This window comes from Ptychodera flava (genome assembly GCF_041260155.1).
Source record: "Ptychodera flava strain L36383 chromosome 23 unlocalized genomic scaffold, AS_Pfla_20210202 Scaffold_24__1_contigs__length_23054250_pilon, whole genome shotgun sequence".
Taxonomy (NCBI): domain Eukaryota; kingdom Metazoa; phylum Hemichordata; class Enteropneusta; family Ptychoderidae; genus Ptychodera; species Ptychodera flava.
The window spans coordinates 2,127,078-2,141,739 of NW_027248278.1; the positions used below are offsets into that span (position 1 = coordinate 2,127,078).

Genomic DNA, 14,662 nt, shown 5'->3' on the forward strand with positions numbered 1-14,662 from the left:
ATTAAAATATTCTGTAATCATTAACAGTGTATTGTTTATTCCAAATTTGTAAAAAAGTGGCTCAAAACTGACTACAGCAACCTGAAATTATTTTAAAGCTTATAAAATTTCCTTTCCAATGATATATTGCTTATGGGGAATTCAAGAAAATTTCTTGACACTTTTCCTCATCAAATGAAGCTGGCAGCTGATTTATTGCGCAGTTTTACACTTTCCTTTTCAGGTAAGAAGTCCCAGATGAAATAAAAATAAACAAAACACATAATTTGAGTGTTTCTTCTTTTTTTACATGATGTTATTTTGAAAATCAATGTTTTTCTAATTTTGCAATTGTTGTAGCATCATAGAGACGAGAATTTGCCGTACATATTATTATATATCATCAACCAGCTTGTGCAAATTTCATGGCACATTGAGGAAATGTTTGCATCATTTTTAAACGTATTATAAAGTAAAAGTAATATCGAACACAAAATTATCAAATTTACAACAAAATAAAAGTATTTATTTATAAAGTGTCTTTAATTCAAAAAAATGAGGGTACGATAGTTCTCTTTTTGGCGCCTGTACCGTGTACGTCCGCCTTTCTTTCCAATAAATTCTGGGGATCGAAGCTCAGACAGTATCCGCTAAGGGGACAAGTCAGCATCTAAACTTTGAAATACTACTTGACTGTCTGGCTTGCATGTACTGCATCATATGGCCTTTGAATTTTATCATAGCCTAATCAATCGACAGCTGGCGAAATGACCGTAATTTGCGGGAAAAGAAAATTGAACGCCTGAGGTCAAGATGAGGTCGAACTTTGAACGTACGATCATGCACGGTTGAGGTAACCGGCGGGCACATCGAGTTCATTATCATTGACATGAAAATACTTCTGATATCGGTTCTTTGGCATTACTTTTGCGATCCCCGGTAGTTGTAATCTGTCGTCTGTTGACCAGTAGTCATTTACATCTGGCATGGTGTGAATTTCGATCAAAATATTTTGCTATGAGCGCCCGCATTTCATCAACCTTCGTCTCATACCAGTACTGGTTTACGTCGGCGCCGGGCCATCGACACAGAGTCGCGTAGTGGTTGATTTCATCGACAACTTGTTGACGGAAAGGCGGCGGAATTAACAGAAAAAATAATCTAACGGCTGAGCTCCGATGCCTAAACTATGATAAGAAACAGATTCAGCGACCAGAAAATTCAGAAGATCGAAATTTTGTACCACGAGGCGACCCTATGAGATCTCACACTATTTATCGGGCGCTTCCGGTTATAGTTTGCATGCAGCATGTACTTGCCGTAGCGCTGCATCGATCTCACCTACGTCAATGTCACTCACTGTTTCTACATTTTGAAAACGGAATCAACAGAAAAAATAATCTACCGGATGAGCTCCGACACCTAAACGATGCTAAGGGCCAGATTCAGCGACCAGAAAATTCGGAAGATCGAAATTTTATACCATGGGACGACGATGGATCTCACGCAAGATATCGGGCGCTTCGGTTACGGTTTGAAGTCCTAAACTGGAGTATTTGCCGTAGCGCTGCATCGATCTCGCCAACGTCTATGTCACTCACTGTGTCTACGTCTGAAAAGCCTTCAAATTCCTCCTTTTCATCATTGTCAAGGAAAATTCTCATGATTTAGGTATTCGAGCGACCGACATCCGCGATTTTCAGTTAGGGTTGATGCTTCGGCAGGACGTAAACGAAAATTTAAAATTCAAACTTAGCGACGCTTCTGAGAAAACATCGATCGATTTTGTGCAAAAACTTTTAATGGCAACCTGTATATTTATGAGCGGGAAAATGTAGCCTAACATTTGCTTAGTACGTCATCAGAAAATGATGATACGTTCATCACGGAAAACCATTATGTTTCCCGCATTTTCAAATCGACCCGGGAGTCTGGAATGTTCGGGCGCTTTCGGGCGCTTTGGCCGCACCCCCATAGGGCGTTTGAGGGCGCTCTGGACTGCAAAGGGTTAATTTAAGTTACTGTTACTAAAGAAATGTTACCAATAAAACTACTTAAATACAAAAAAAGTACCCATTAACAAGTTGGGACTGTGTCATCAACGATGACTTGTTTTCTGAACTCCAACTGACAAGACTCTCAACTTGTTTGCGATATGAAGTTTCGTTGGAGTTGTTTATGAGCCCTTTAATGGTTGTATCGTCTGCAAATTTAATCAATGGAGAGGTATCATGAGTAGAAACACAATCATAAGTATACAGGGAGTAAAGGGACAGTGACAGAACGCATCCTTGAGGTGCGCCTGTATTGAGTACAAGAGACGAAGACATGGCATCACCTATTTTATGTGGTCTGTTCAAAAGAAAATCAAGAATCCATAAACTAATAGAGTCGACAAAACCGATCTGTTTAAGTTTGCCAAAAAACTTGTACGGGAGTATCGTATTGAAGGCCGAGCTGAAATCTACAAACAAAATTCTAACATATCTATTTGGTTTATCCAAATGTTCAAGTGCATAATGGATACCTAGAGAGACGGCATCCTCAACAGATCTGTTTTGACGATAAGCAAATTGAAAGGGGTCAGACAATGAACTGGGACAGGACTTCAAAAATGCCAGAATCAAACGCTCAAGTGTTTTCATTACAACAGAAGTCAGTGCGACTGGCCTGTAGTCATTTAAACAAGATATTGATGCTTTTTTCGGTATTGGAACCATGACTGATTTTTGTAGCAATGAGGAACTTTGCATTGTTTGAGCGATAGATTGAAGATGTCTGTGAAGACACCGGACAGCTGCTGAGCACAGTTATTCAACAGACGTGGTGAAATTTTGTCAGGACCTGCTGCTTTCTTGAAATTTAGGCGATTGAACTGACTTTGAACGTCAGACTCATGAATAACAAAAGGTGGAGTATGCGGACCGGTTGTAACAGGTGGATCCGGATAGGTGTTAATTTTGTCAAAGCGACTGAAGAATACATTGAGTTTGTCAGGTAACTCGACATTATCAGCATCTGCAGTTCTTGATATTTTCTTGTAATTTGTTATCTTTTGAAGGCCCTGCCAAATATTTCTTGTGTTATTTGCTGTAAGATCTTCCTCCAGTTTATTATGATAGTTCCTTTTGGCCGATTTGATGCTCCTCCTCAGGTCGTATTTCGATTTCTATACATATCTGTGTCACCTGACCAGAAAGCCATTTCTTTTTCACTGAGTTTCCTTGCAACATCACTATTAAACCATGGTTTTTTGTTCTGGTAAACTTTTATCTTTTTGGACGGGATGCACAAACTTTCGCAGAATGTAATATAGTCACAAACAGTGTCAGTATAATCATGGATGTCGTTAGTGGCGTCTCTGAATATTGACCAGTCCGTACACTCGAAACATGCTCGTAGAGAATCGATGGCATCGCTGGACCATTTCTTTGAAGTAATTATCTTGGGTTTTCCGCATTTGAGTTGTTGCTTGTAAGATGGAATGAGAAAATTCATAGCATGATCGGAGTTACCTAGGGTGCCCGGGGTACTGCATGGTAGGAATTGATGATCGTAGTGTAGCATTGATCCAGTGTGTTGTCGCTCCTAATATTTGTGGCTTGAATTTTGGAAGTCCCTTTTTCAAGTCGGCTTTATTGAAATCGCCGGCTACGATGACGACAGAGTCTTGATTAGAGTTTTCAAAACTTGTAATCAGGTCTGTAAGCTGGCCTATCGCAGCACTGCTATTTGCTTGTGGTGGTATATAGACGGCAGTTAAAATAACAGAGGAACATTCACGAGGGAGGTAGAATGGTCGACATTTGATTGTCAGTGTTTCTAGTTCAGGAGAACAAGATTGGTGTTGTATTTAGACATCAATACACCAGCGATCGTTTACATAGAAGCAAACACCACCGCCCTTTCCTTTGCCTGAGAGTAGGGGACAGAGAAAGTGAGAAAAGTGAGAAGCCAGTAGGTTGAATGACTGAGTCAGGAACGTTCGGGTCCAGTCAGGTTTCGGTGAAGCAGATGACAGAACAGTCCTTATAGTCTCTTTTTGTCTCAAGATGACAGAAAAATTCATCGATTTTGTTTCGGAGAGAGCGAACATTCGCGAGCAGCATAGCTGGCAAGGGTGGCCGACGGTAACGGTGCCGAAATTTTGACAGCACACCACCACGTCTCCCTCGTTTACGTACTTGCCTTTTGTTAGCTTGACGAGTGGGCTTTGTTACACGCTTTGGAGAAGTTGTCATACCAAGCTTTGTGTCAACTTGTTGAAAATCAAAAAGAGAGAGCCACTTGCCATTGTCAACAGTTACTTTGATTTGCAATAGACTGTGACGATCATAATGAAGAGGGACACACACAACACTTCGAGACAGCAACGTAAATAACGTCATAATAGCATACACACCAGGAGAGATCTCGACAGTGTGTTGCCCTTGCACGGCGCCATTTTGCACTGTGCAATACAGCATCTTTGGTTTATGTCCAATACAGCCATCTCTGGTTCATGTCCAATACAGCCATCTTTGGATCATATCCAATACAGCCATCTTTGGTTCATGTCCAATACAGGCATCTTTGGTTCATGTCCAATACAGCCATCTCTGGTTCATGTCCAATACAGCCATCTCTGGTTCATGTCCAATACAGCCATCTCTGGTTCATGTCCAATACAGGCATCTTATGATCATATCCAATACAGCCACCATTGGTTCATGTCTAATACAGCCATCTCTGGTTCATGTCCAATACAGCCATCTTTTGATCATATCCAATACATCCACCATTGGTTCATGTCTAATACAGCCATCTTTGGTTCATGTCCAATACAGCCATCTTTGGTTCATGTCTAATACAGCCATCTTTGGTTCATGTCCATACAGCCATCTTTGGTTCATGTCCATACAACCATCTTTGGTTCATGTCCAATACAGCCATCTTTGGATCATGTCCATACAGCCATCTCTGGTTCGTGGTCAATACAGCCACGATTGGTTCATGTCCAATACAAGCCATCTTTGGATCATATCCAATACAGCCATCTTTGGTCATGTCCAATACAGGCATCTTTGGTTCATGTCCAATACAGCCATCTCTGGTTCATGTCCAATACAGCCATCTCTGGTTCATGTCCAATACAGCCATCTCTGGTTCATGTCCAATACAGGCATCTTATGATCATATCCAATACAGCCACCATTGGTTCATGTCTAATACAGCCATCTCTGGTTCATGTCCAATACAGCCATCTTTTGATCATATCCAATACATCCACCATTGGTTCATGTCTAATACAGCCATCTTTGGTTCATGTCCAATACAGCCATCTTTGGTTCATGTCTAATACAGCCATCTTTGGTTCATGTCCAATACAGCCATCTTTGGTTCATGTCCATACAACCATCTTTGGTTCATGTCCAATACAGCCATCTTTGGATCATGTCCATACAGCCATCTCTGGTTCGTGGTCAATACAGCCACGATGGTTCATGTCCAATACAAGCCATCTTTGGTTCATGGCCAATACAGCTATCTTTGGTTCATGTCCAATAGAGCCATCTCTGGTTCATGTCCAATACAGCCATCTCTGTTCATGGTTCCCATCTTATCTGCTTTCTCATTGAAACTTTTCTTTGTGTATATGAACATGTCTTGTAATTTTTATTTTGATGGTGATTGTTCTTCGTTGACCTTGCACATTTTTGGTATGAATGACTGCTTGGATTGATGAAGAGTACTGACCTCAGTAGACTCTGCACATCTGGTTCTGGTAAATCAGTGATGCCTTTTTAATTTCATTAATTTCCAAAGAGGAGCAGTGCTTGCTACTTGACGGAACACTTCTATTGCTGTAACTTAATTGTGTATAAAACCCAATCTCTACCTTTGCTGTAACTAATTCTGTATATAACCCAATCTCTACCTTTGCTGTAACTTAATCAATCAATCAATCAATCAATCAATAGCAAAATTATCGGAGAACAAAAAGTGGGGCCCACTGACCTGTATGAGAAACATGTTTAACGCAAAGGTAACTCCATCAATAATTATTAATAATTCTAGCTTTCTTTCGCTTTGTTTTTTGTTGCTTTTTGATTTTATTTTTCTCTAAATACTCGCCGTACGTGGCGCTATACTGTTTCGCCCGAATGCTCATGGTTGAATGAGATTAAAAATGGCAGCGGCATACGATCACTTCGCTCGCAAAGAGAGAGACAAGTAGGGTTTCCGTAAGTTTTACAAGCGCGGTTGGGCACATCGTGTACCAAGGCGAGGTGGGTGTGCTCGAAAACGACAATCAATGCAAAATTTGGATTCAAAATCGGCTGTTTTGGCGGAGAAACTGCCAGCCGTATTTTGAGGAGCCACCAGCGGTTTTTCCTATATCAGTCTGCGGGGCTGTGGTGGGAGGCCGTTTAATGCCGGAAACACACAGCCCTGCCATGCAGAGTTAGGCATTCATAGTGACTTGTTTTAGTCTGTGCTTTTAATCAAATGAAAATGCATGTGGCCTCGGTATTCATTTCAACAGCCTAGGTCCGATGTTTCCTCTTGTCTGATCATCATCGTAAACTACGCGCCTCTTTACGGCAACAACTCAGCGCTACCCGTCAAGCGATTGATTTTTGCGTAGGTCAGCGGAGCGAAAATAATTGCTCTGGCTCGCAAGAATGTCGTCTGATATACATTTCCGTGCGTTGTCGCCCCCGTATGTATCTGTTGCGTTTTTACCATACATGTAGGCATTTGTAATCTGTGTACTGTAATTCCACGGACTGCCTTGCTTTTAGTTGTATTGGTGTTTACTGCTATCAGCCCTAACTATAGGTACGTGCTTGAATATTAAAATCCAAAGCACTCTTTCATTCTGCACCTATCTTTGTCACACATTCTCTTGTTTCTTCCGCTGCTCTGGTCTCTGGAACTTCGCTTTTGCTTGCAAATGCTTTCTAGTTTACATTAAATTGGTTCAACTTCCTCAGGAAAAATACACGTTGTTGACTTTACAACAAATAGCATCGACATTTTCATCCCAGCATATAACTTATCATCCACTGTAGAAGCAAGATAATTGTACTTGCTGACAATCTCAATTTCGGAGCCGTCTATAACTGTTGGCTCCGGAGAAGATTTGCTCCTTCTGAAATCAATACACGTCTTTTGTTTTACCAACATTCAATTGTAGAAATGATCTATTACACCATTCGATAAAATCATCTACTATGGGACCGTGGCCGGTCTCACAGTTATTCAATAAACTGACAATAGCCGAGTCGTCGGCAAACTTCAGAATATGTCTATTCACGTGTTGACTTCTACAGTCGTCAGTGTACAATATTTATATCAGGGGAGATAGAACACAACCTTGAGGTGAACCCGTAAAGCGCATTTTTGACATACATCTGTTGACCCTCACACACTTAGATCTATTTGTTAAAAAATCTAAAATCCACCCGACTAATTTAAAATGCAAATTGAAACGTGACATGAGTTTCTCGGCGAGCAGGTGCGGTTGAATGGTGTTAAATGCCGAGGAAAAGTCAACGAAAAGGAAGCATGCATGTGTTTTGTTGCCTTCCAGATGTTTGTAAATAAAATTTAACAGGGTAAGGGTGGCATCTTCAACTCCCGTCCTGACCTTTATGCAAATTGTAAAGGGTCTAGCAAAAGTTGGGTTTTCTCCAGAATTTGACTTTAACTTTTCAAACGATTTCATAGCAAGAGAAGTGAGGGCAACTGGCCTGAAATCGTTGAGAACTTTCGGGACAATTCTTTGCAACAGGACCAATTACAGCCCGCTTCCAGAGCTTTGGGACTTTTTGGAGGTCAAGGGACAGCTGGAAAATGCTTTGGAATATCTCACACAGCTGCCCTGCACAAAATTTCAACACATGGCCACTAATATTATCGGGGCCTGGGCTTTTCCGAATTTTGTTGCTTCTCAGTGATTTAAAAACACTCTCTTTATCGATCAATATTCAATCATCGGTAACAACTTTATGTCAAATGTTCCTGTCTTCATTTCAGAAATCATGGACATCAAATCTAACATAGAATGTATTTAACTTTTCGGCGAGTTCACAGTCACTATACTTGATGTTGTCCAATTTGAACTCCCCATTTCCACTTGTTCTGTTTTTCAAACCAGCCATTTTGTTTTTATACAATCCCATGTTGAAGCGATTAACCCTGAACTTAAATTCTGCTCCATTCTTTCTTTGTAAGCATGTTTTGCTTTTCTGATTTCCCGTCTCACTTCTTTTTTGGCTTCATGATATTCCGCCATGTTACCTTCTTGAAACGCAATTTTCTTTTTGTTCAAGGAGAATTTCAGTGATTTAGTTACCCATGAAATGTCGTCTAATGCAACATTTTATCTGAAGCTGTCACAAAGATTTCCCTGAACCACATGTGCCTGAGAAAAACCCATATGTACACACGTCGATGGGCGCATAGTCCGAGAGTGGAATAGATCACACGTGACTGTGACTAAACCAAAAAATTCACAGCTGAGCACGTATACGCGTAAGCCACTGTGTGCCTTCAGTCTGAGAAGTTCAGATGTACATGTAGGATTAGGTTTAACTAAACCTCTCTAATGAACAACAACACGGAACGTCGAGACTGCGATGCAAATTGACAGCAACACTGAACGCGTCGTTGGGATGGCGATTAAATGAACATCAATACCGGACCATGAGGACCGCGATGCAAATCGACCACCATTAAAATAAGACCGTGATTAAAATGCGCAACAAGGAACGTCTAGACCGCGATGAAAATAAATTTCAACACCGAACGTTGTGACCACAATTAAAATGCGTCTGTCTGCTGTAGCAATAGTTTCAATTCTCACGAGTGTTTGCTTTGTTTGCTGTACACGAGACAAAATGATGTCAAATTTATCGTGAGACTAGGGGCTTGATTTTGTCTGTCTAAATTTTCTATTCTCACTATAGTCATTTACATGCATGATGTACACTATACAAATTGACGTCAAATCTCTCGCGAGACTTGGCTTGATTACAATTGCGTACGTCGGAGAGAACATTACGGGAGTAGATATAGTTTTTTCTCGAATTGCCGAAAGAAAAGCGCAGATCAACAAAAGACTAAAAACCCCACGTTTTTTCTTATTTTGCCATATTTTTTAAGCAAAAATTACTTTCGCCACTGTGGCGAATTAGGATCGATTTTTTTTTGCCACTGTTGATTTCAATTCGCATTTGCGAACGTGGCGAATGGGCAGCGCGAACACAGTTTGCTGTAACTTAAATGTGTATGAAACCCAATCTCTACCTTTGCTGTAGCTTAAATCTGTATATATCCCAATCTCTACCACAGATTTGGCCAGGATGTATAACTTGGTATCACGTATCCAGGATGGTCTTGGGGAACTGAAAAATCTTTTAGAATCACATATCACAAATCAAGGTCTTACAGCTATTGAGAAATGTGGAGAGAGTGCACTCAATGTAAGTCAACACACTGCACTGCTTTTTGAAAGTCTGACAGTAAGTTTTAACGTTTGTGTTTGAAGATCTTTCAAATTTATTCCAAAATAAAAATGAAGAGATCAATCAATCAATCAATCAATCAATCAGCAAAAGTTTATATAGCGCCAAAATCCAAAACAGAAGTTTTGCTCTGTGACGCTCAATGGTTATAAACATGATGTTGGTTATTCTAAATCCTGCTTCACACCAAGCACCATTGTGACCCTGAATACGGAGAGGTCACACTGCCTGAAAGCAATGCCTTCAATGATAATTGACACTAATTTCAATTTGGTAATTGAAAAATAATTTGAGACCATCGCTGCAAGTTTTCAACTGTTACGTGTCAGATTATTTGATAGAAATTGAAAGGAAGCCAGTCTAATGTCAGTCAGAGAACATGAATTGAGTTGATCTTATATAGTAGCCCCTTTGTACCATTAAAAACTTAGATTTAATTGTACCTATTTTACTAACAATCTTTTAATCATTATAGGATCCCAAGTTATATGTACAGACTATCTTAGATGTGCACAGAAAATACAATGCATTGGTCCTTACTTCATTCAACAACGATTCTGGTTTTGTAGCTGCACTTGATAAGGTGAATTCTTTTAACTTGATATGCATATTTAAGTTCTTCTTTGGATTCAAATATCTGGTATGTTATAGCCAAATAGGGTCTCTTTATAGAGAAATTTACTTTGTCAAATCTATTGCCATAAAGTCAGGTGTTATTCATACCATTATTATCAGCACTTGTTTCAAAGGGTCATCTCTCCAGAACTTTTGAACAAAACAGGCTGTGTTATGTGCAATATTTTACAAAAAACCCAACAGTTTCCCGATTGGAGCAAGTAAGCACACTTTGTTTTATAACTTCTACTCAGCCTGTCATATTCATAATTGACCTGTTTTCTTGTTATAGGCTTGTGGTAAATTTATCAATAATAATTCAGTGACAAGATCTGCTAATTCATCTAGTAAATCACCAGAGCTACTTGCAAGATACTGTGATTCTCTCCTTAAGAAGAGTTCCAAGAACCCTGAAGAAGCTGAATTAGAAGATACTTTAAATCAAGTGGTATGTATACTTTCCGTCAAAATAATTATTTTCAGAAGACCATCGCATCCATGTTTTCATGATTTACCTGTACAATGTGACATTGTTAGTTTATGCAAGACAAGTTCAAAAAGGGAACTTTTAGTTTGAGTTCAGTCTGTCCCTCCATCTGTGCATTCCTGTATACATCAGTAGCAGTTTTTTTAGAAGGTTAAAGGGACAAAGTTGGCCATTTTTAGCTCACATTTGGTTTTACCAATGTGAGTTTATCGTATAGGCTGAAGTCGATGGCGTCTGTATGTATGTGTGTATGTCAGTGTGCGAAATTAACGTCGGTCCGACAGTCCGAGACCGACTCGTCGGGCCGAAAGTTTTTAGCAACATGTCGGTCCTTATGACCGACTGGAATTTGGAATAGATGATAAAAATTTGTCCGTCAAGACCTGTAACAGATCCAGATAATGACTAACTTTGAATCATATTGATTCAGACTTGAATGTCATGCACCTATCAATGTTTTCCACCGTGGGAGTGCGGGGCAACAGGGGATATTGATCGCACTTCGTGTCCTGGTAGACGCGTTCAAAACATAAACGGTTCATAGAAGAGTTTAAGACAAAAACCTACTACGAGTACAGTGCTGTTGCCTGAACATATTTAGTTTTGCACATGGAGGTATTTTTTACCTCCATGGTTTTGAACTACACCCAATACAAGGATAAGATGTTACACGACAGCCCAATAGTGCTACCTGCAGTCGACAGTCAAGTTCACGTTTCGCTACGTTTGTTTCTGGACCGCTAGAACATCTTGCTTGCTCGTTGGTCTTCAACCAAAGTTCACAAAACCGACTGTTAGCACGATATATATCGTCGTGATAACAAGAGTACATACTTTTATAAAACATAACAGCCTTATCATAACAGTTTTGTTGAGTTGCACGATCCATCGTGTATACTCTCAGAGGCCGAGAGTAGGGCTTCAAATTGTTTCAATGTATACCGTTTTACGACAGGCATGCAAAACTCACCATCATCCTGGGCTGTGTAACCTCCACAAATGTAATAATCTCCACAAATGTAATATCAACCACAATTGTAATAAAATCAACCACAAATGTAATAAAATAGTCAACCATTAATGTAACAACCCGCAACCACAAATGTAATAAACAAATTAACCATAAATGTAATAAAACTCAACCATAAATGTAATAAACTTGAACTTGCATATGTGATCATTTGTTTATCAATGCCCTGAGTAAATAATAACTTTAGTAAGACTAGTGTAATGTTATTGCATACTTTCCTGAAACTAGGTTTCCTTTCCGAAACACAGAATAGAATACTTTGAGAACGCTATCAGAAAACGGCGAGGTACTGATCAAACCGTTAGATAATGGAAGTGGAACAGCAGTTTTAGACATTGATAATTACATAATAAGGAAGCGTCAAAATAACTCGTTAACCAGTGATATCACACAAAGTATATGACAGATGACTCAGAACAAATAACAGAGAAATATAAAACCTTATACTGTGGTTTTACGACTTATCCGGACACCAAACTTGCTAATTACCCAGCAACTTCGCTGATGATATTGAGACTTTGATCGGTAATTACCAAAGCACTTCGGTAATTCACCTCAAACTTGATACTTGATCTGGCTGCATGAGTGCTCCATGGGGTACACAATGTGTATACAAAGTCACTGATAAGTATCATACTAGTGCCATAAACTAATTTGTGACCAGGGGTTGGCATTCCACAGGACAGCATTCCTCAGTAAAACCAACATATGTACATGTGTGCTGTTCATCCGTGCTACATGTAAAACTCAACTACGGAGAGGTTAGGAGAGTATAATGGGTCGTTAGAGTTTGTTAAATTACTTTTCAGAGCAGAAAAACTATTACTAACGTTAAAACAAGCTGACATTGGAATTCCTGTTACAGCATTGTGAGGAAAATCCTACATTATCCAGTTTATTTAATCCTATGACCCTCCGTCTCCGTCACCTAAAATAGAATATTCCCACTCCACGCATCCGCCATTGGTTTTCCTCCTCTAAAACCTGCAGTTTCATTCATTTGAAGCAATTATCCTTCCATCTTTGAAGAGTTTTTTCTGATGACTCTTACAACTTTCACTGCCAGTTGCTGTTTTCATAAGATGCAGACCATTTGATACTGAGTACACTGAGTTGCTTTTACGTGCAGGAAATGCAGATGCCACTTCACAATTCACACTGTGCTGTTGATCGGCAAAGCACAAGACATATTTGTTTCACTTTTTTTTTCAAGATATGATTCATGTGAAAATTTTACCAAATGTCACTGATGGGATTGTGTTTTCAATTTCATTTGATGCAGGGATATGAAATACTGTGTCAGTTTAGATCGGAATCGTTGCTGAGTTTTGCTGCCTTTTGGCAAAGGTTGTCTATCAGCGTAAATGTGATCGAGGAATGCCCGTTCATGAAGATAGAGAGATTGAAAATCTTTTCTGTATTCTAGCTTCCTTTACAATTTCTTCAGGTGTAAGTCGATTTAGGAAAGTGATTGAAAGTTTGAGTGGTGTTCAATAATTGTGCCTAAATCAGCACGAATTGAGCGGAAAAAATATTTAAGTAGGACTGTTCAATCAGACATGATGTCCATTGAAGTTACAGAAATCTTTTTGGTGCAGTGGGCAGGTTTACTGCGATGCAAGTTGTATTTGTCCTGTGCCATTTTCATCACTTTGTTCAGCAATTTTTTGTATGGGTACACTGTTGAAAACTTTGAGTGCAAACTCACGTCTCAAATTGGTTTATGCTATCACTGTATGCACTGAGATGTCAGCGTCTGTGTTTACACTTTGCCACCCATGGAGTTACTGCAGCCAGATCAAGTATCAAGTTTGAGGTGAATTACCAAAGTGCTTTGGTAATTACTGATCAAAGTCTCAATATCATCAGCGAAGTTGCTGGGTAATTAGCAAGTTTGGTGTCCGGATAAGTCGTAAAACCACAGTAACAGAAAATTACGACACAAAACATGTTGACGAGAACATATATTTCAATCTAGTAAAAAACAATACGAACACTACCTTGAACACAGTAGAACAAAATTAGACATCCTGGCATTCCTAGTGAAGGAACAAACTTCAAGTGGGACAACATAGGAATACAGACAATCTATCGATTATTCCACACAATTTATCCACTGAAGACGAATTTGAGGCGATTGATTAAGAAAGTACGGCAATTTTCGAAAAAACGGCGTTAAAAGATCGTAGTGTTATACAGTCTTCCCCACTCTGGAGTAGAGACTGCACTGACATTCAGATTACAGCTGTGTCTAGCCATGGCCAATCAGTTCTGTACACAAAACAGGGAAACGTAAAATACACTTTCAAATATACAAAACACACTAACGCAAACAATTAAGAAATGAAAAATGTGTGGAGTTGCTTTCCTTATTACATAGATCAATATTTAACGGCTAATTCCTCAATTGCAACAACAAAATAGATTTATTACATTTATGGTTGATAAGTATTACATTTATGGGTGTTTTTTTCATTAGCTCATATTTGTTTTTATATATAAATACCAAAAGAGCTTAATTATGAGTCTGAGTGGCGTCTGTATGTCTGTATATTTGTGGGTATGTGCGGATGTATGTTTACATTTATGGTTACCATTTATTACATTTGTGGTTAGTGTTTTATTACATTTATGGTTGATTTTTGTTACATTTATGGGCGATATTACATTTATGGGTGCATTTTATTACAATTGTGGTTGATATTACATTTGTGGAGATTATTACATTTGTGGAGGTTACAGGCTGTACGCCTAAATATCGCAAAAAATTACGTCTTTTAAGATTTTATGGTATCATTAACTGATCGTGTCGCGATCGTTTTCAGCAGTATAGAGTGTCTGTCAAACTTTTCAGAATCATTTTAAAAGGCGATGAGGCCCAGCAACTTTTCAATCAGAAAATACGTGTGCCATTCATGGTGTCTGCAATTTCTATAATCGAGAAAAAAGTTACGATACTTGTCCTTTTAATTAAAAGTATAACTTCACCTGTTTCTTCATGAATGCAACAGAGACCACATAAGCACATTTATTTTTTGA

The 14,662-nt window shown here is 39.1% G+C and overlaps 1 protein-coding gene across 1 annotated transcript in view; it reads left to right on the forward strand.

Moving 5' to 3' along the window:
- The first annotated feature begins 9,322 nt into the window (after positions 1 to 9,322).
- Positions 9,323 to 14,662, forward strand: part of LOC139124775 (cullin-1-like) — a 149,522-nt gene continuing 144,182 nt past the window's right edge. The window contains exons 1-3 of the mRNA XM_070690887.1: positions 9,323 to 9,449; positions 9,967 to 10,074; positions 10,399 to 10,554. Coding sequence (XP_070546988.1) covers positions 9,330 to 9,449; positions 9,967 to 10,074; positions 10,399 to 10,554 — 384 coding nt within the window. The 5' untranslated portion in view covers positions 9,323 to 9,329. The remainder of the gene's footprint in view (positions 9,450 to 9,966; positions 10,075 to 10,398; positions 10,555 to 14,662) is intronic.